The following is a 14,736-nucleotide window of genomic DNA, read 5'->3' as shown; positions in this document are numbered from 1 at the left end:
AGCAGGACAGAGATCTCCTGATGTCCCTCCAGCCACAATATCCTACCTGTGCAGCCAGAGTGACTCTTTTGTTCCCAATATCCTCAGATTTCCGATGGATCTCACTGGAATTTGCACACAAATCATCATTTGCAGGAGCCCCCTCTGGTTTTCCATCTCTCCAGTAAAAATGACCAGCCCTGTGTTATCTTCCCCATTATTTCCTGGAATCCCAGAGTGTCCCAAGCTAGAAGGGACCCACAAGGATCCAGTCCAACCCCTGGTCCTGCACAGACACCCCAACAACCCCCACCCCGTCCCTGACAGCATTTTCCGCTCGAGTTCTGGCAAATAAAAACCTCTTCAAAAAGCTTCCCCCCTGAAATCAGGCTTGAAATGCTTCTTAATTACAAAAGTTAAATATTTATTTATACAAATATGATGAGAAAAATCTCATGCAGACTCTTCACACACAGGAACAGAACCCAAATCCAACTGGGATGGCTTCACCACAGAACTGGGGTTGGAAGGCTGAGGGGAACCCTGCCCACGGCAAAGTCCTGGGCCGGAGAGCTCTCCCATGGAACACGTGCCAAGGTTTCCACACTCTTCACCAAGATTTACAATGAATAGCTGCTTACTACTACTCAAGGACTGGACAGAGACGGATGAGCAGCGGGAGCGGGTCCTGCAGACCACCAGGCCCCACACGCTTGGTGGGAATGCAGAGGTGCCAAAAGATTGCTTGAGATACTTCCCCTAAATGATGGAAATGCCTTGAGATTGCTCTGGATGGCATCTGCTTCTGCTTAATTATAAATCTGCACCGGAGTCATAACTTGTGTATATTACAAGTAATTTGCATAATTAAAACAATTAAGGGATCGACATATCATGGCAATTAGAAATGCATCGAACTCTGGATGTTGTACAAAAGAGAGCTTCAATATGAAACATTAATTCTTTGAGAACAGAATATCTTTCCCATTCCTGCAGAACAGCCTTCCCCACTGCAGTGGGTGCTCCCCAAACTCCCTTCAGAGGCAGCTTTGACCTCCCACTCCTGGTGCTGCTCTGGGACCCCGAGCGTTTCCTCCTTCCTGGAACCCCTTCCCGCAGCCCAGCCCGGGCACGCGTCTTTATTGCCAGCTCCACTTGCTCTTATCTCATTTTCCGCAGCCTTATCCTGTTTTCCTTGTCCCTCTTTTTGAGGATGAGGATGAACTGGTTGAAGAAATGCTCCTGGTCCTTCTTCTTCGGGACGAGGCGGAAGCGCTGGTCCCGGCCGTGCTTCTCGGCAAACTCCTTGAAGGTTGTCCTGTGGAAAAGGCAAAGTCCCTGAAGGTTGTCCTGGGAAAAGGGGACTGGGCAGCTGGGGCAGTGCCTGGCACCCCCGGGCTCCTGCACTGCACCCACACCAAGAACCAGGGCATGGAAAAGGGGACTGGGCACTGGGGCAGTGCCTGGCACCTGTCACAGACACCTTGTCATGGAAAATCCTTTCCTTAGGAGTTTTCCTCCTGAGAAGCTGGGAGGCCTCAGGAACAAAATGCAAACAATGGTTATCTGCTGCTGTGGGATGCAACAGGTGCAGCTGGGATTGGTCTCATGGGGTTGTTTCTAATCAATGGCCAATCACAGTCAGCTGGCTTGGACAGAGAGCTGAGCCACAAACCTTTGTTATCATTCTTTCCTATTCTATTCTTAGCCAGCCTTCTGATGAAATCCTTTCTTCTATTCTTTTAGTATGTTTTAATGTAATATATATCATAAAATAATAAATCAGCCTTGTGAAACATGGAGTCAGATCCTCGTCTCTCCCCTCATCCTGGGACCCCTGTGAGCACCATCACAGCCACCCCCAGGCTCCTGCTCTGCAACCACACCAAGAACCAGGGAATGGGAATGGGTGACAGGAACAGGATGGAGAATCCTCCTCTTCCTCCTGGGGTGGAGGAAGGTGAGCCCCCACGAGGGCTCTGGGCACTGGGGCAGCCAGCAAGGATTAAAATGGCATTTCAGAAGGGCTGGTGGCTGGCAGGGGGTGCTGAGCCATTAAAGCCACGCTCACAGAGCAGTGACAGGGAGGTTTTATTTCAGCTCCTGCATGTTTTGTATTTCCAAGCCAGCTCCCTCCTAGCAGGGTTTTCTACCTTCATTGCCTTTCAGGCTGCATGCCCAGCTCCTTTCCCCAAGGTGACTCTTTGCTTTTTATTGGAAATATTTGGGATTTATTCCTCTCATTGTCTGCCTAAATCAAGGCAGGGAAAGGAGCTTCCTCAATGCTTTGTTGTCACAGTCAGCTCCCAAACCCTTCAGGGGTGAAATGCCCCTGGCCTCTGGGCCAGCACAGCTTTTCCCCTGGGCACTGGGAATATCAGTGCTGGAAGCAGAGTTTGAGTGGGAAATCAGCCCAGAATATCCCTAATTTTGTTGTAAAATATTTCTTGTAATTACAATTATTCCAGCCCCACGTGCTGTTTGGATCCATGTGCCCACACGGGTCGTGCTGAATAATTGTCTGAATGTTTTATCAGAGAAAACAGTCATTTCTTTGTTCCAGCAATTTAACAATATTTATAATATAAACCTCTTTATTTTCATGTAATTTACAAATGAGAAAGCACTGCCCTAAGCATTGCCACTGCCACTGTGTGAGTCTGGATCCACCACGAGAAAAACAAAGTAAAACATAAAGTGTGCCTTGCACAATTGCTGTATTTTAATTTAATGACAGAATCATGGAGCCACAGAAGGGTTTGGGTTGGGAGGAATCTCACAGATCACCTTGTTCCAGCCCCCTGCCATGGGCAGGGACACATTCCATGAATTTAATGGCATGGCATTAACAGGAACTTTGAGAAATTATATTTCTCTTCCACCAAAGCCCAAGACTAAATGCAATTTCTGAGTAATTACACCTGCATGTGTAATATGGATGAGACTGAACATTGTGGTACTGATTTTCCATAAGTAATGTGTGTTCTATAATCACTGCATATACAGGATATAAAATAAATGTGCTGTGCAAAGTGCTGCACGTTCTGAGGGAGAGAGGGAGAGGGAAAGGGACAGAGAGAGGGAGGGTGGGAGACACAGATGGAACATTTCCTCTCCCAGGAAAACAACAAAATACAGGAAAATACCAGGGAAGAGATGCCACCCCAGCACTGGAACTGGCATCTTCCTCTTGCTAGGAAGAATTCTGGGCTGAAAAGCTCAGCCTAAATGACCAAGCCAAGCTTCCCAACCCTTCCTATGGCAATACCCACCTTGGGGATAACTTGGATTCTTCCAGAAGCTTCTTGAATTCTTCCTTGGCCAACAGCAGCTTGTTCTTCTTCTCTTTGTACTCCTCCCTGACCCGGGTCTTGACAAACTGCTCGAAAATCTGCCCAGGGAAGGGAGCCAGGACAAGGAGTTATGGACAAAGCCTTGGGGGATTTGGCAAGCCCAGGGCCTGCAGTCCTCATCTGCCTCCCCACGTGCCCAGCAGTTTTTGTCCCATCACCTCCAAGGACTGGCCCTCTGTCCTGCAGTAATTGGGCATTTAATTAAAGGGCAGCAGTGCTGCTGTTGATCCCAGAGGCCCAGACTGGTTTGGGCAGGAAGGACTCAAAGCCCAGCCAGTGCCAGCCCTGCCATGGCTGATGAAATGATGATTCCATGGCTGATAAAATGATGATTCCATGGCCAATAAAATGATTCCATGGCTGATAAAATGATTCCATGGCTCCCAGGAATGTCTCTGGATTGACTCATCGTGCCCAGGTGCTGTCCTTGCCCATTCCCTGAAATGAATCCCAAACTCCCTGCTCAGGCTCTTTAGCAGCCCTTTCCATCCTGGCAGCTCCTCATACATTTTCATTCCTGTGTTTCCTTATTATTTTGTTTCACTTTTTTTTCCTTAGGAAAGGAGATATTGGAGAGGGAGCAAATGAAGATGTATGTGCCCAGTCCTGTGGTAAATACCTACAGGAAGCTCTCTGGAGAACCACGGGACAATATGGAATAAGTTCATTTTTCATCCTGTTTATTTAAAAAATGGAGGATTCAATATTAAAAATTATTCCTTCTGCAGGATGACAAAAGACTTTTAAGGGAGAGAAATAACCACAGAACAGCAGTGTTCACCTTCTCTGCAAATCCCTGCATCTCTCCTGAATTCTGTAGACTCATCTGCAGACTTTGGTGATAATTAATGCCCAAATTACCAAGGCAGCAAAGCCCCACATCCCTTTGGAGCTCTCCAGAAAAACCCAACCCTGGCAGAGAGCCCCCAGCGCTCTGTCCTGTGGGGTCAGCACCAATCCCTGCCAGACTCCTGGAAAAGGTCATAAACAATGGAAATCCAGCAGTGTCTCTGCACTATCCCAATAATCCAGGGTAGAACTGTTCCCTTGGAGCCATTTTCCTCCTACAGCCAGGTTCCCATTCCCAGGTCCCCATTCCCAGTTCCCCATTCCCAGGTCCCCTATTCCCAATTCCCCATTCCCAGGTCCCCATTCCCAATTCCCCATTCCCAGGTCCCCTATTCCCAATTCCCCATTCCCAGTTCCCCATTCCCAGGTCCCCATTCCCAATTCCCCATTCCCAGGTCCCCATTCCCAATTCCCCATTCCCAATTCCCCATTCCCAGTTCCCCATTCCCAATTCCCCATTCCCAGGTTCCCCATTCCCAGGTCCCCATTCCCAGGTCCCCATTCCCAATTCCCCATTCCCAGGTCCCCATTCCCAGGTTCCCCATTCCCAGTTCCCCATTCCCAGATCCCCATTCCCAATTCCCCATTCCCAATTTCCCATTCCCAGGTCCCCATTCCCAATTCCCCATTCCCAATTCCCCATTCCCAATTCCCCATTCCCAGGTCCCCATTCCCAATTCCCCATTCCCAGGTTCCCCATTCCCAATTCCCCATTCCCAGGTCCCCATTCCCAGGTCCCCTATTCCCAATTCCCCATTCCCAGGTCCCCATTCCCAGATCCCCATTCCCAGGTCCCCCATTCCCAGGTTCCCCATTCCCAATTTCCCATTCCCAGTTCCCCATTCCCAGGTTTTCCAGGCTCAGGAGCTGTTTCTGCACACCAAAGGTCCCTGTGATCAACCCTTGGAGGCCCTGCTTGTCCAAGGAGAGAGCCCTGGGAACCACAGAATATCCCGATGGGAAGGGACTCACAACTCCCAGACCCCCCAAACCCCACAGAGTCCAGCTCCCAGAGCCCCCAAAACCCCATGGAGTCAAGCCCGGCTCCCAGACCCCAAACCCCACCCTGTGCCTGGTGAGCATCCCCCCGATGGGCAGAGCCAAACCCGTGTGTGTCCCCAGGCAAATTCTGATTTTACATTATTATTTTCCTCTCCCAGGACAGCTGCTGCAGGCTCCTGGTCAGTCTGGGGGTGCTGGCTGCAGCGGGGCCGTGTGCATGGAGCACTCACCTGGGGCATGGGGCACTCACCTGGGGCACGGGGCACTCACCTGGGGCATGGAGCACTCACCTGGGGCACGGGGCACTCACCTGGGGCATGGAGCACTCACCTGGGGCACGGGGCACTCACCTGGGGCACGGGGCACTCACCTGGGGCACGGGGCTCATGGCACTCACCTGGGGCATGGGGCACTCACCTGGGGCATGGGGCACTCACCTGGGGCACGGGGCACTCACCTGGGGCATGGAGCACTCACCTGGGGCACGGGGCTCATGGCACTCACCTGGGGCATGGAGCACTCACCTGGGGCATGGGGCACTCACCTGGGGCACGGGGCACTCAACTGGGGCATGGAGCACTCACCTGGGGCACGGGGCTCATGGCACTCACCTGGGGCATGGGGCACTCACCTGGGGCACGGGGCTCATGGCACTCACCTGGGGCATGGAGCACTCACCTGGGGCACGGGGTTCATGGCACTCACCTGGGGCAGAGGGCACTCACCTGGGGCATGGGGCACTCACCTGGGGCTCGGGGCACGGAGCACTCACCTGGGGCTGGGGCACTCACCTGGGGCAGAGGGCACCCACCTGGGGCTGGGGCACTCACCTGGGGCAGAGGGCACCCACCTGGGGCTCGGGGCACTCACCTGCTTCCTCTCCTCGGGGTTGAGCAGGAGGTAGCGTGGGTCAAACACGATCTTGTGCAGCTCCTTCTCCCACGTGGAGAACGCCGACACCTGGGCACACACAGAGCATTTTGTGAGGATGGGCAAGGGGTGAGTGAATGCTCCTGAGCTGAGCAGCCCTGGGCAGCATCCTGGGCGTGGCTGAAGGTGGATTTTAGTCTCTGGCAGAGCTCTGGTGGCCCCTTGTCACACACATCTTTTATGGAAAATCCTTTCCTTAGGATGTTTCCTCCTGAGAAGCTGGGAGGCCTCAGGAACAAAATGCAAACAATGGTTATCTGCTGCTGTGGGATGCAACAGGTGCAGCTGGGATTGGTCTCATGGGGTTGTTTCTAATTAATGGCCAATCACAGTCAGCGGGCTCATGTTTTGTGGAGATAGCCAAAAACTCCACAACTTTGTGTAAGTTGTAAAGCCAGTATGTTTATTACAGCACTGGACGCATGTGGAGTCTAATCTGCACACAACTTCCACAAAGTTGTGGAGTTTTTGGCTATCTCCACAAAACACTCAGACTTTCTGTCTGAGACACTAACCTTTGTTATCTTTGTTTTTCTATTCTTAGCCAGCCTTCTGATGAAATCCTTTCTTCTATTCTTTTAGTATAGTTTTAATGTAATATATATCATAAAATAATAAATCAGCCTTGTGAAACATGGAGTCAGATCCTCCTCTCTTCCCTCACCCTCTGACCCCTGTGAGCACGGTCACAGCCCCTCAGGGCAGGGTGGGTTTGCTCCTCCAGAGATGCTCCCTGTGCTGGAGGAGCCCACAGCAGGCAGGAAATGCCATTTGTGCTGCACTTTGGGCAGCAGAGGCACCAATGCCCTCAAAAGGACAATTCCAGCTGCAGAGCTGGAGCTGGGAGCCAGCTGGGGCGCACAGGGAGGGCTGGCAGTGAACACCCTAAAGCACCACAGGGACGGGAATGAGCCATCCTGCAGGGCTGCTTCCAGCCTCGTGGAGCCATGGAATCACACAGCACTTTGGGATGGAGGGACCTCAGACACCACCCAGGCCCATCCCCATCCCCTGCCTGGGCAGGGACAGTTCCCTCCCACCAGCTCAGAAGCCTCTACAGCATCCCTGCTAATTCACTGGCGACAGAAAAATCTGAAGGAAATAAAATATTCTAATCACTCCAACTAATTACAAAAGAATGAATTCACTAAAAAAAAAAAAAAAAAAAAAAAAAAGGATGTGAAGTGTAATTAAACAGTAATTAACACTCCAGCAGGAAAGCTCTGATGAAGCAAAGTGGCTTTAAGTGGACGTGTTTTCCTCACAGAGTGGCTTGAGAGTGGAAAATCCAAAGCTTGGGCTGCCTTTGAGACCTGAGACCTTTGGGGTACCCAGAGGCCAGGCTGCCTTTGGTCCCCCCAGCATCCCTTCCCACAGCCCAGGCTCTGTGCCCCCTGTCCTGAGCTCTGGAGTTTCCAGCACCAGGAATTCTCTTTTCCTGGTGCCTTTCACACTCTCCTGGACATCAGCCTTGTTCCCTGCACAGATCCCCCTCTGAGCTCAGGCTAATTAAGCTCAGACTGGTTCATCACATAATCATTCCAGCTGATGATTCTGTGCTTAGCAATTTTTACACTGCACATTTGGCAAACATCACCTAAAATAACCTGGTAATTCTGATTTCATCCCAGGTACACTTCACACACAAATCACACAAATCCCCCTCTCTCCCCGGGATTAAGAAGGGAGAACCTTGAGATAAAACACCCCCTGGAATCCTCTCAGAAGCCTTGAGAGCAGCCAGCAGGGAGAGGACCTTCCTGGAAATGCTGGCTTAGAATGTGGATATTTTGATGCTGGGTGGGAGAGGGAGCCAGGAGGAACCTTAAATTTTGGAATTTTATGGAAATTTTGAAACTTCCAGAAGAATATCCAGATTCCATTTTAACAGAGGAAAACTCACCCCAGGCTTCAGAATAAAGAGTGGCTGTGTCTTGGAGCTCCCCCAAACCCCCTCTATTTTTAAAATGTTACAATAAATATTCTTCTCTTGACATAATTTCTGTGGGAAGCTGCAGAACTGCACTGGCAAACTCCATCTGCTCCGAGCTCTTTGTGATTCCATCCAGCAGCTCCTTCAGGAGGAGAGGGCAGGGGATGGTCATTAAATAATCAGATTTAAATGGCATTAATGGTCTCCCTGTGCTTCAGCCATGCCAGGCAGCTGCTGCTGAGCTGGGCAGTTGGAAAATGTTCAGGGTAAAAGCAAAGTAACCTATTCTATCCCCATTTTTAAACATCACTGAATCCAAACTGTGAATTTCCCAAATTTCTTTTAGGAGCAGATCTTACATAGAAACACCTGAGAATCCTGTTCTAGAACACCCCTAATCCTTCCAAATACTGACTTATTGCCCCCCGAGTTCCAACCTGCCAGCAAAGCCCTCACCCAGGGCTCCTTCATGGCCCTCCTGCATTTCTGCAGCATAAATAACAAGCTGTATTAATAAAGCAGCTCTGGTGTGGGGATAATTCATTGCTGAGCTGCTGAAGCTCTAATTATCCCCTTTTAAAGCCTGCTGATTGCTGGGATAAATTTTATAGGCTTTAATGCCTGACAGGAGCCACCTTGGGCTGTATTTCCTGCAGGAGTGACATTCCCTTTATGGGACACACGTGGCAGGGTGGGGGAGGCAGAGGATCTGCACCCACTGCTCATTTCACACCTCCCTGTCCCACTGAGCCCAAACCCAGAGCATTCCCTGTTCCCAGCACAGCTGGAACCATCTCCAGAGCACCCTTCCCCAAGGGTCTGGATAAGCATTAATGGCTTTATGCTGCCACAGGGCAGGGCTGGATGGGATATTGGGAATTGGGAATTGTTCCCTGGCAGGGTGGGCAGCCCTGGCACAGGTGCCCAGAGCAGCTGGGGCTGCACCTGGATCCCTGGCAGTGCCCAAGGCCAGGCTGGGCACTGGGGGACAGTGGGAGGTGTTCCTGCCATGGCACGGTGGCACTGGGTGGGATTTGGGGTCCTTTCCACCCCAAACCACTCCTGGTGCCAGGATTTTGGAAGGGCAGTCAGTGCCATTGGCTCCCTGGAGTCCCTGGGGTCAGTGGTGATGGACAGCCCAGAGCTGGCCGGGACAGGGCAGTGCCCACAGCCCCACGTCCCTCTGAGCCCCTGCTGGAGAGCTGCTGCCTCTGGACATCCCAGGGCTTGTCTGGAAAGGGTCCCAGCTCCAGGGGTGACAGTGGGGACATGGACAGTGTCACAGGGCCCAGGGACAGGACCCCAGCGTGGTTCCTGCCATGGCACTGGGGACATGGACAGTGTCACAGGGCCCAGGGACAGGACCCCAGCGTGGTTCCTGACTCAGGACATGGACAGTGTCACAGGGCCCAGGGACAGGACCCCAGCGTGGTTCCTGACTCAGGACATGGACAGTGTCACAGGGCTCAGGGACAGCACCCAGCATGGTTCCTGACTCAGGGCATGGCTCCAGGGCTGTGCTGTGTCCCAGGAGGGGCCATTCCTTACCCCTCTCTCCAGCAGCATGTCCCTGAAGTGGGTGATCCTCTCCTCCAGGGGCGGTGAGATCCGTGGGGCTGAGCCTTCCTCCCCTGCCTGCTCCTCCTCAGCGCCGGCTGGGCCTGCAGCCTGGCACTCCTCTGTTCTGCACAGGGAACACACACAGGGTCAACAACACTCCCCTGCACAGGAAAACACAGACAGGGTCAGCCACTGCTCTGTTCTGCACAGGGACTTCATCCTTTGGATCCTTTAATCCTCCCTGGGGCATCCCAGAACCTCCCACGCCCACCAAACCTGGGCTGGAGGGGGCTGCAGCAGCTCCTGCTGAGGCAGGAGGGTCACTCAGGACCACCAGAGGGATCTGACACCCAAACTCAAGGTGAAGCAATGTGACAACTTCATACAGCCCTACCAAGGAGGGGGGGCCTTAAAGGGGGAGCATTCTTTCATTACAAAAATCACAGTAAAGGATTGAATTCAGTACAGCTGTAATAATCCACTGATGCCTCAGATTCTGTGGGCATTTACCAGTATTTCCCATTCTGTGCTGCTTCAGTGTGTGGGGCTGGGCTCACATCAGGGATGCTGAGCTCTGTGCACAGAGCAGGGACACAAAACAATTCCTGCTCCAGCTGGGCACCAAGGACAAATGACCCAAATCTCAGCCCAGGAGCACAAACCCCGTGGGCTGCAGAGAGAAAAACAAGCAGGGTGGGACTGCAGGGCTAAAGCTGGAATGGGACAATGAACTGCAAGGTGCAAATGGAGCAGAGCTGATCCCAGGGACAGAGCCCGTGCCCGGCCGTGCGTTTTGGGGCCATTTTGGTTCATCTTGGGCGCAGCCCTGGCTGGGCTCTGGTGCTGCCCAAGGTGGGTCCATGGGGGAGATGCTTTGGATAAATCCCTGCTGTATTCTGTAGCTCTGCCCAGCCTAACTAGGCCAGGTTTCCCAAGGGCTCCCAGCACAAAGGCTGTGCTGCCCTCTCAGAAGGACACCTGGCAGGAGCTGGGCACTCTGCACACCCCAGAGCTGCATTTCCAGTTGTGCCTTCAGCAGAGTGTGAGGCACACCTGGGAATGAAGGTCAGAAACAGCAGCACCTGGGGCTGAGCAGGGAAAATCTGCTGCACCTGAGGGAGGGACACATTTATCCCTTTGGAGTGACCCACAGCCTTGTCTGCAACTATTGGATAAAGGAAGAGTCCCCCATGCAAACCCAGGTGATGTGCATGGGAAACAGAGGCTGCAGGGAATCCTGGCCCAGGTGAGGAATGGACACCTGGAGAATGCTCCATCACTCACCCACACAGAGCCAAAACTGCTTTAACCTGCCCTCCTTTGTACCAGCCCTCCCACCATTAGACAGACACGAGGAAACTTTGAACTCACTTATTTCTCTTGGTTTTGATGCTCAGATCATCATTTTCACCCCCTGGACAAGAGCTAACACACTTGTCTGCTGAAAAGATAGAAGTCATTATTAGATCTGAATGAGATAAATGGGGATACAAATTCCTCAGATTGACTTCTCTTCCCTGTCTCTGCTGCTCAGGTATTTCCTGCCTTTCACCCCCACAGAGGATTTTAGAAATAACAAGTATTTTATAAAATCCTCGGAATTGCCTTCATCCAAATGGAAGGCACAGCAATAAAGTGACTGTTTCCAGTTTCCTCATTTTTCATTCATGACATGATTGCTTTAAATCTTATTATTGTTTCACCCATCCTCCCTCCTCCCTTCCCTTCAAAATGCAACTGAAGACATTCCTGCAAAGTCATTTCTGTGCTGACAGCCTGAGGGATCCCCTGGAGGTAATTCTGTCCCATTCCTCCTCCTGGGATCTCAGAATGCTTTCCCAGGAATTCCAGCAGCACCCGGCAGGGCTGGGGACATCCAACAACCCCAAGACTGCTGAGGCTGCAGAGCAGCTCCAAGGCCAGGGCAGCCCCTGGTCAGGCCTGGACATTAGTCCTTGAGGGGCTCAGGGCTTGGATTTTCACTCACAGACAAGGGAAACAAATCCTGATTCTGAACCCTTTTCTGCCACCTCTGCCAGCTGCAGCTCTCCCCAAACCCCCGAGGTCAGTGCCAGGAGCCAGATCCCTGCAGTGGCTGCACGGGAGGGTCCCCAGCACAGGGGCTGGCCAATATTCATGTGCTGGCCCCAGGGATGGGCTGCAGCCTCTTGTCTGGGTGCCAAAGGGCCCAAACAGCGGGGGGAATTCAGTGAAGGACATCAGCACTGGTTTCAGGAGGAGTGCTACCAGCTGTGTTCAGGCCAGGCTGGACACTGGCGCAGGGAAGGAGTCCCTGCCATGGCTGGGGTGGCACTGGGGGACATTTGGGATCCCTCCCAACCCAACCATCCCATGATTTGGTGACTCCACAATGTCCATTTTCTGTTAATTAGCTGGACAATCCTGCTCAGCCCCAGCAGCCAGGCAGACCCTGAGCAGCAATTGCTCTGGACTCTGGAGGAGCTGCCCTGCTCCCCACGCCCTTGGGATGGGACCCCACCAGGGAGGAGCCACATCAACCTCCTGGAACAAACCCTTGGTGCAGGAGCAGTAATTGCTCATTTCTCAATTTCTCATTTCTGCCCAAATTTAAAAAGCACTTGATCCCTCAGCAGAGACAGCCCTGAGCATCCCGTGGATAACTTCGCTTGACATATTTTTTACTTTTTTTAAAGATGTTTGATTTGAAAATCCTAATTAAATCTCAGCAGCAGCCACTCAGCTAAATAAATGTGGGAAGCATTGTTGGGAACACTCAGCTCGTTTGTGTTATTTATTTACTGGAGATTACAAGCTAAGAGAAGAGGTAACAAATAATCCCCCTCACCTCAGAGCTAATCTATACTAATTATGAACTGCTCCAACCCTGAGCAACCACAGGGCCCAATTATAGCAGGGAGGATTAAGATATTTAACAACAATGGAAGTCATGGCCATAAAAAACCAGGAGCATGAATCAAATCTTTGTGGTAGACATAATAAATGGAAAGGATGGAGCACAGCAAAAAATAGATTTTTAAAGTGGCACCTCTCAGGCCCGAGTTAAGACTCTTCTGTTAATTAATTACAGAGCAGGAACAATGCTAGAGACCATGAACAATGACCCTCAGCTTTGTCTCTGGCCATCCCTTGGCAGGAATTCACTGAGCTCGCAGCACATCCTGCAATTAAAAGCTCTGGTTTTCTCCTGAAGAATGAATTTCAGCAGACAGGCTTTGCAGGAATTTAATCCACAGCTAAAGCTCTTCAAGTCATACACAAAAATTGTACAGAAATGTACCCACAAGCACCTGCTGTGGAAATTCAGAGAGGAAAATGGAATTACAGGCTGTGTCAACAGGAGGACACAGACAGAGAGCCCTCCTTGGAGCTGCTTTTCTGCTGACAGAGGAGCTGAAAATGGCTCAGTTTCATCTCCCTGCAGGCAGCTGGTGCTTCTGTGGGGTTTGCAGGGGTCATTTGGGGTTTGCAGCGTTTGTTTCGGTTTATAGCAGTTGTTTGGTGTTTGCAGGGGTTCACTGGCAGATGTCCCCCTGGACCAAAGCCAGTGCCCATCCCTGGTGCCCAGGGGGACAGGGCAGGTCCTGCAGCAGCCTGGCAGTGCCACCACCCCGATTCAGTTACAAAACACAGTACTTGGAAACAAGCACCAAAGTCCTGCTTTTCCCCCCTGCCCAGCAAGGAGCAAGCAACACCTGGAGGATGTGGCTGTTCTTTCACACCAAACCCAGAATATTCAAGAACCCTGAGCAGCCAGCCAAGGCCAGGAGCAGTCCCAAGGCTGCCATGGCTGATGTCCCCAGCAAGGGACACCCCTCCAGTGCAGCCAGTGTGGAGCCTCAGGAGCTCTGACAGGGACACAGCAGCTCCCAGAGCTGGGAGCCTTTCCCCAAAGCTCCCTGCTGGGATTTCCTTTCCCCAAAGCTCCCTGCTGGGATTTCCTTTCCCCAAAGCTCCCTGCTGGGATTTCCTGCTGAACAGTCGGGCTGGGTGATCCCCAGCCATGGAGTGATGCATTGCTGGGTGCTCCCAGCTTTGGGAGCAGGAAATGATGCACTGCTGGGTGATCCCAAGCTCTGGGAGCAGGCAGTGATGCTCTGCTGGGAGTGATGCACTGCGGTGGGAGCAGGGACTGATGCTCTGCTGATGCACACCCTGAGCTCAGGCAGTGAAGCATACTGTGCCCCCTGAGAGGGACTGCAGCCAGCAGAGATCAGCTCCTGCAGGAGCCCTCCTGCTTCTCTGCAGCAGGGAGGAGGCTCAGTCCCAGCCCAGCATCGCAGGGAAAACAAGGATTTGCGGCCAACACGGATTTCCCTGCACTGGGAACGCCCCCGGGCTTTCCTCTCTAACTCAGGGTGTCACACCCAGCCCAGCTCCTGGGGCTCCAGGGGCTCGGGGAGAGGGGAACAAGGCCAGGTTGGGTGGTTGGTTACTTGGTGCAGCCTCCAGCTTGCGCTTGTGCGGGGGGTCCTCGAGCAGCCGCTTGATGTCCCCGCGGTGCCGCAGGTCCAGCGGCCGCTCCCACACCGACAGCTGCATGCTGGGGTTGAAGAAGAACACCCGGTCATCTCCAGTCCACACCACACACCTGCTCAGGAGACACACCGGCCTCAGAGCCTGGCACAGACCAGCAACGTGCCCACAGCGGGGCACCGCAGCTCTGGGACACCCAGGGACACCTGGGGACAGACCTGGAACACCTGGGGACACCCCAGGGACACCCCAGGGACACCCCAGGAATACCCTGGGCACGTCCCAGGGACAACCCAAGGATACCCCATGACACCCCCGGGCACGCCCTGGGCACACTGCAGGGACACCACAGGGCACATCCCTGTGCCATCCCCATGGCATCCCAATGACATCCCTGTGCCATGCCCATGCCAATCCCTGTGCCATCCCAGCTCTTGCAGAAGGAAGGGGAGATGCAGGAATTCAGGTACAGACAGGCTGGGCTGGCAGGGTCACATGGATCCCTGGATGTGCCCATGGCCAGGCTGGATGGGGCTGGGGCAGAGGTCCCATGGGTGTCAGCCCCTGGCTATAAACTAAATAAACTAAACCAGGTGTAAACTGATAATTCTAGGGGTAAATAAGATAAAAATTCTTCTACCAACCACTCAGGCC

At 52.6% G+C, this 14,736-nt stretch overlaps 1 protein-coding gene across 1 annotated transcript in view; it reads right to left on the bottom strand.

The window, feature by feature from the left end:
- Positions 1-379: 379 nt before the first annotated feature.
- Positions 380-14,736, bottom strand: part of TCERG1L (transcription elongation regulator 1 like) — a 50,487-nt gene continuing 36,130 nt past the window's right edge. Inside the window, exons 10-15 of the mRNA XM_059477051.1 lie at positions 14,043-14,197; positions 10,978-11,047; positions 9,595-9,730; positions 6,054-6,143; positions 3,252-3,370; positions 380-1,297 (exon numbers count right to left, since the gene is read on the bottom strand). Coding sequence (XP_059333034.1) covers positions 1,141-1,297; positions 3,252-3,370; positions 6,054-6,143; positions 9,595-9,730; positions 10,978-11,047; positions 14,043-14,197 — 727 coding nt within the window. The 3' untranslated portion in view covers positions 380-1,140. The remainder of the gene's footprint in view (positions 1,298-3,251; positions 3,371-6,053; positions 6,144-9,594; positions 9,731-10,977; positions 11,048-14,042; positions 14,198-14,736) is intronic.

The sequence above is a fragment of the Ammospiza nelsoni genome, chromosome 8 (genome assembly GCF_027579445.1).
Source record: "Ammospiza nelsoni isolate bAmmNel1 chromosome 8, bAmmNel1.pri, whole genome shotgun sequence".
Classification (NCBI taxonomy): domain Eukaryota; kingdom Metazoa; phylum Chordata; class Aves; order Passeriformes; family Passerellidae; genus Ammospiza; species Ammospiza nelsoni.
This window is presented reverse-complemented; position numbering and strand designations above follow the sequence as displayed.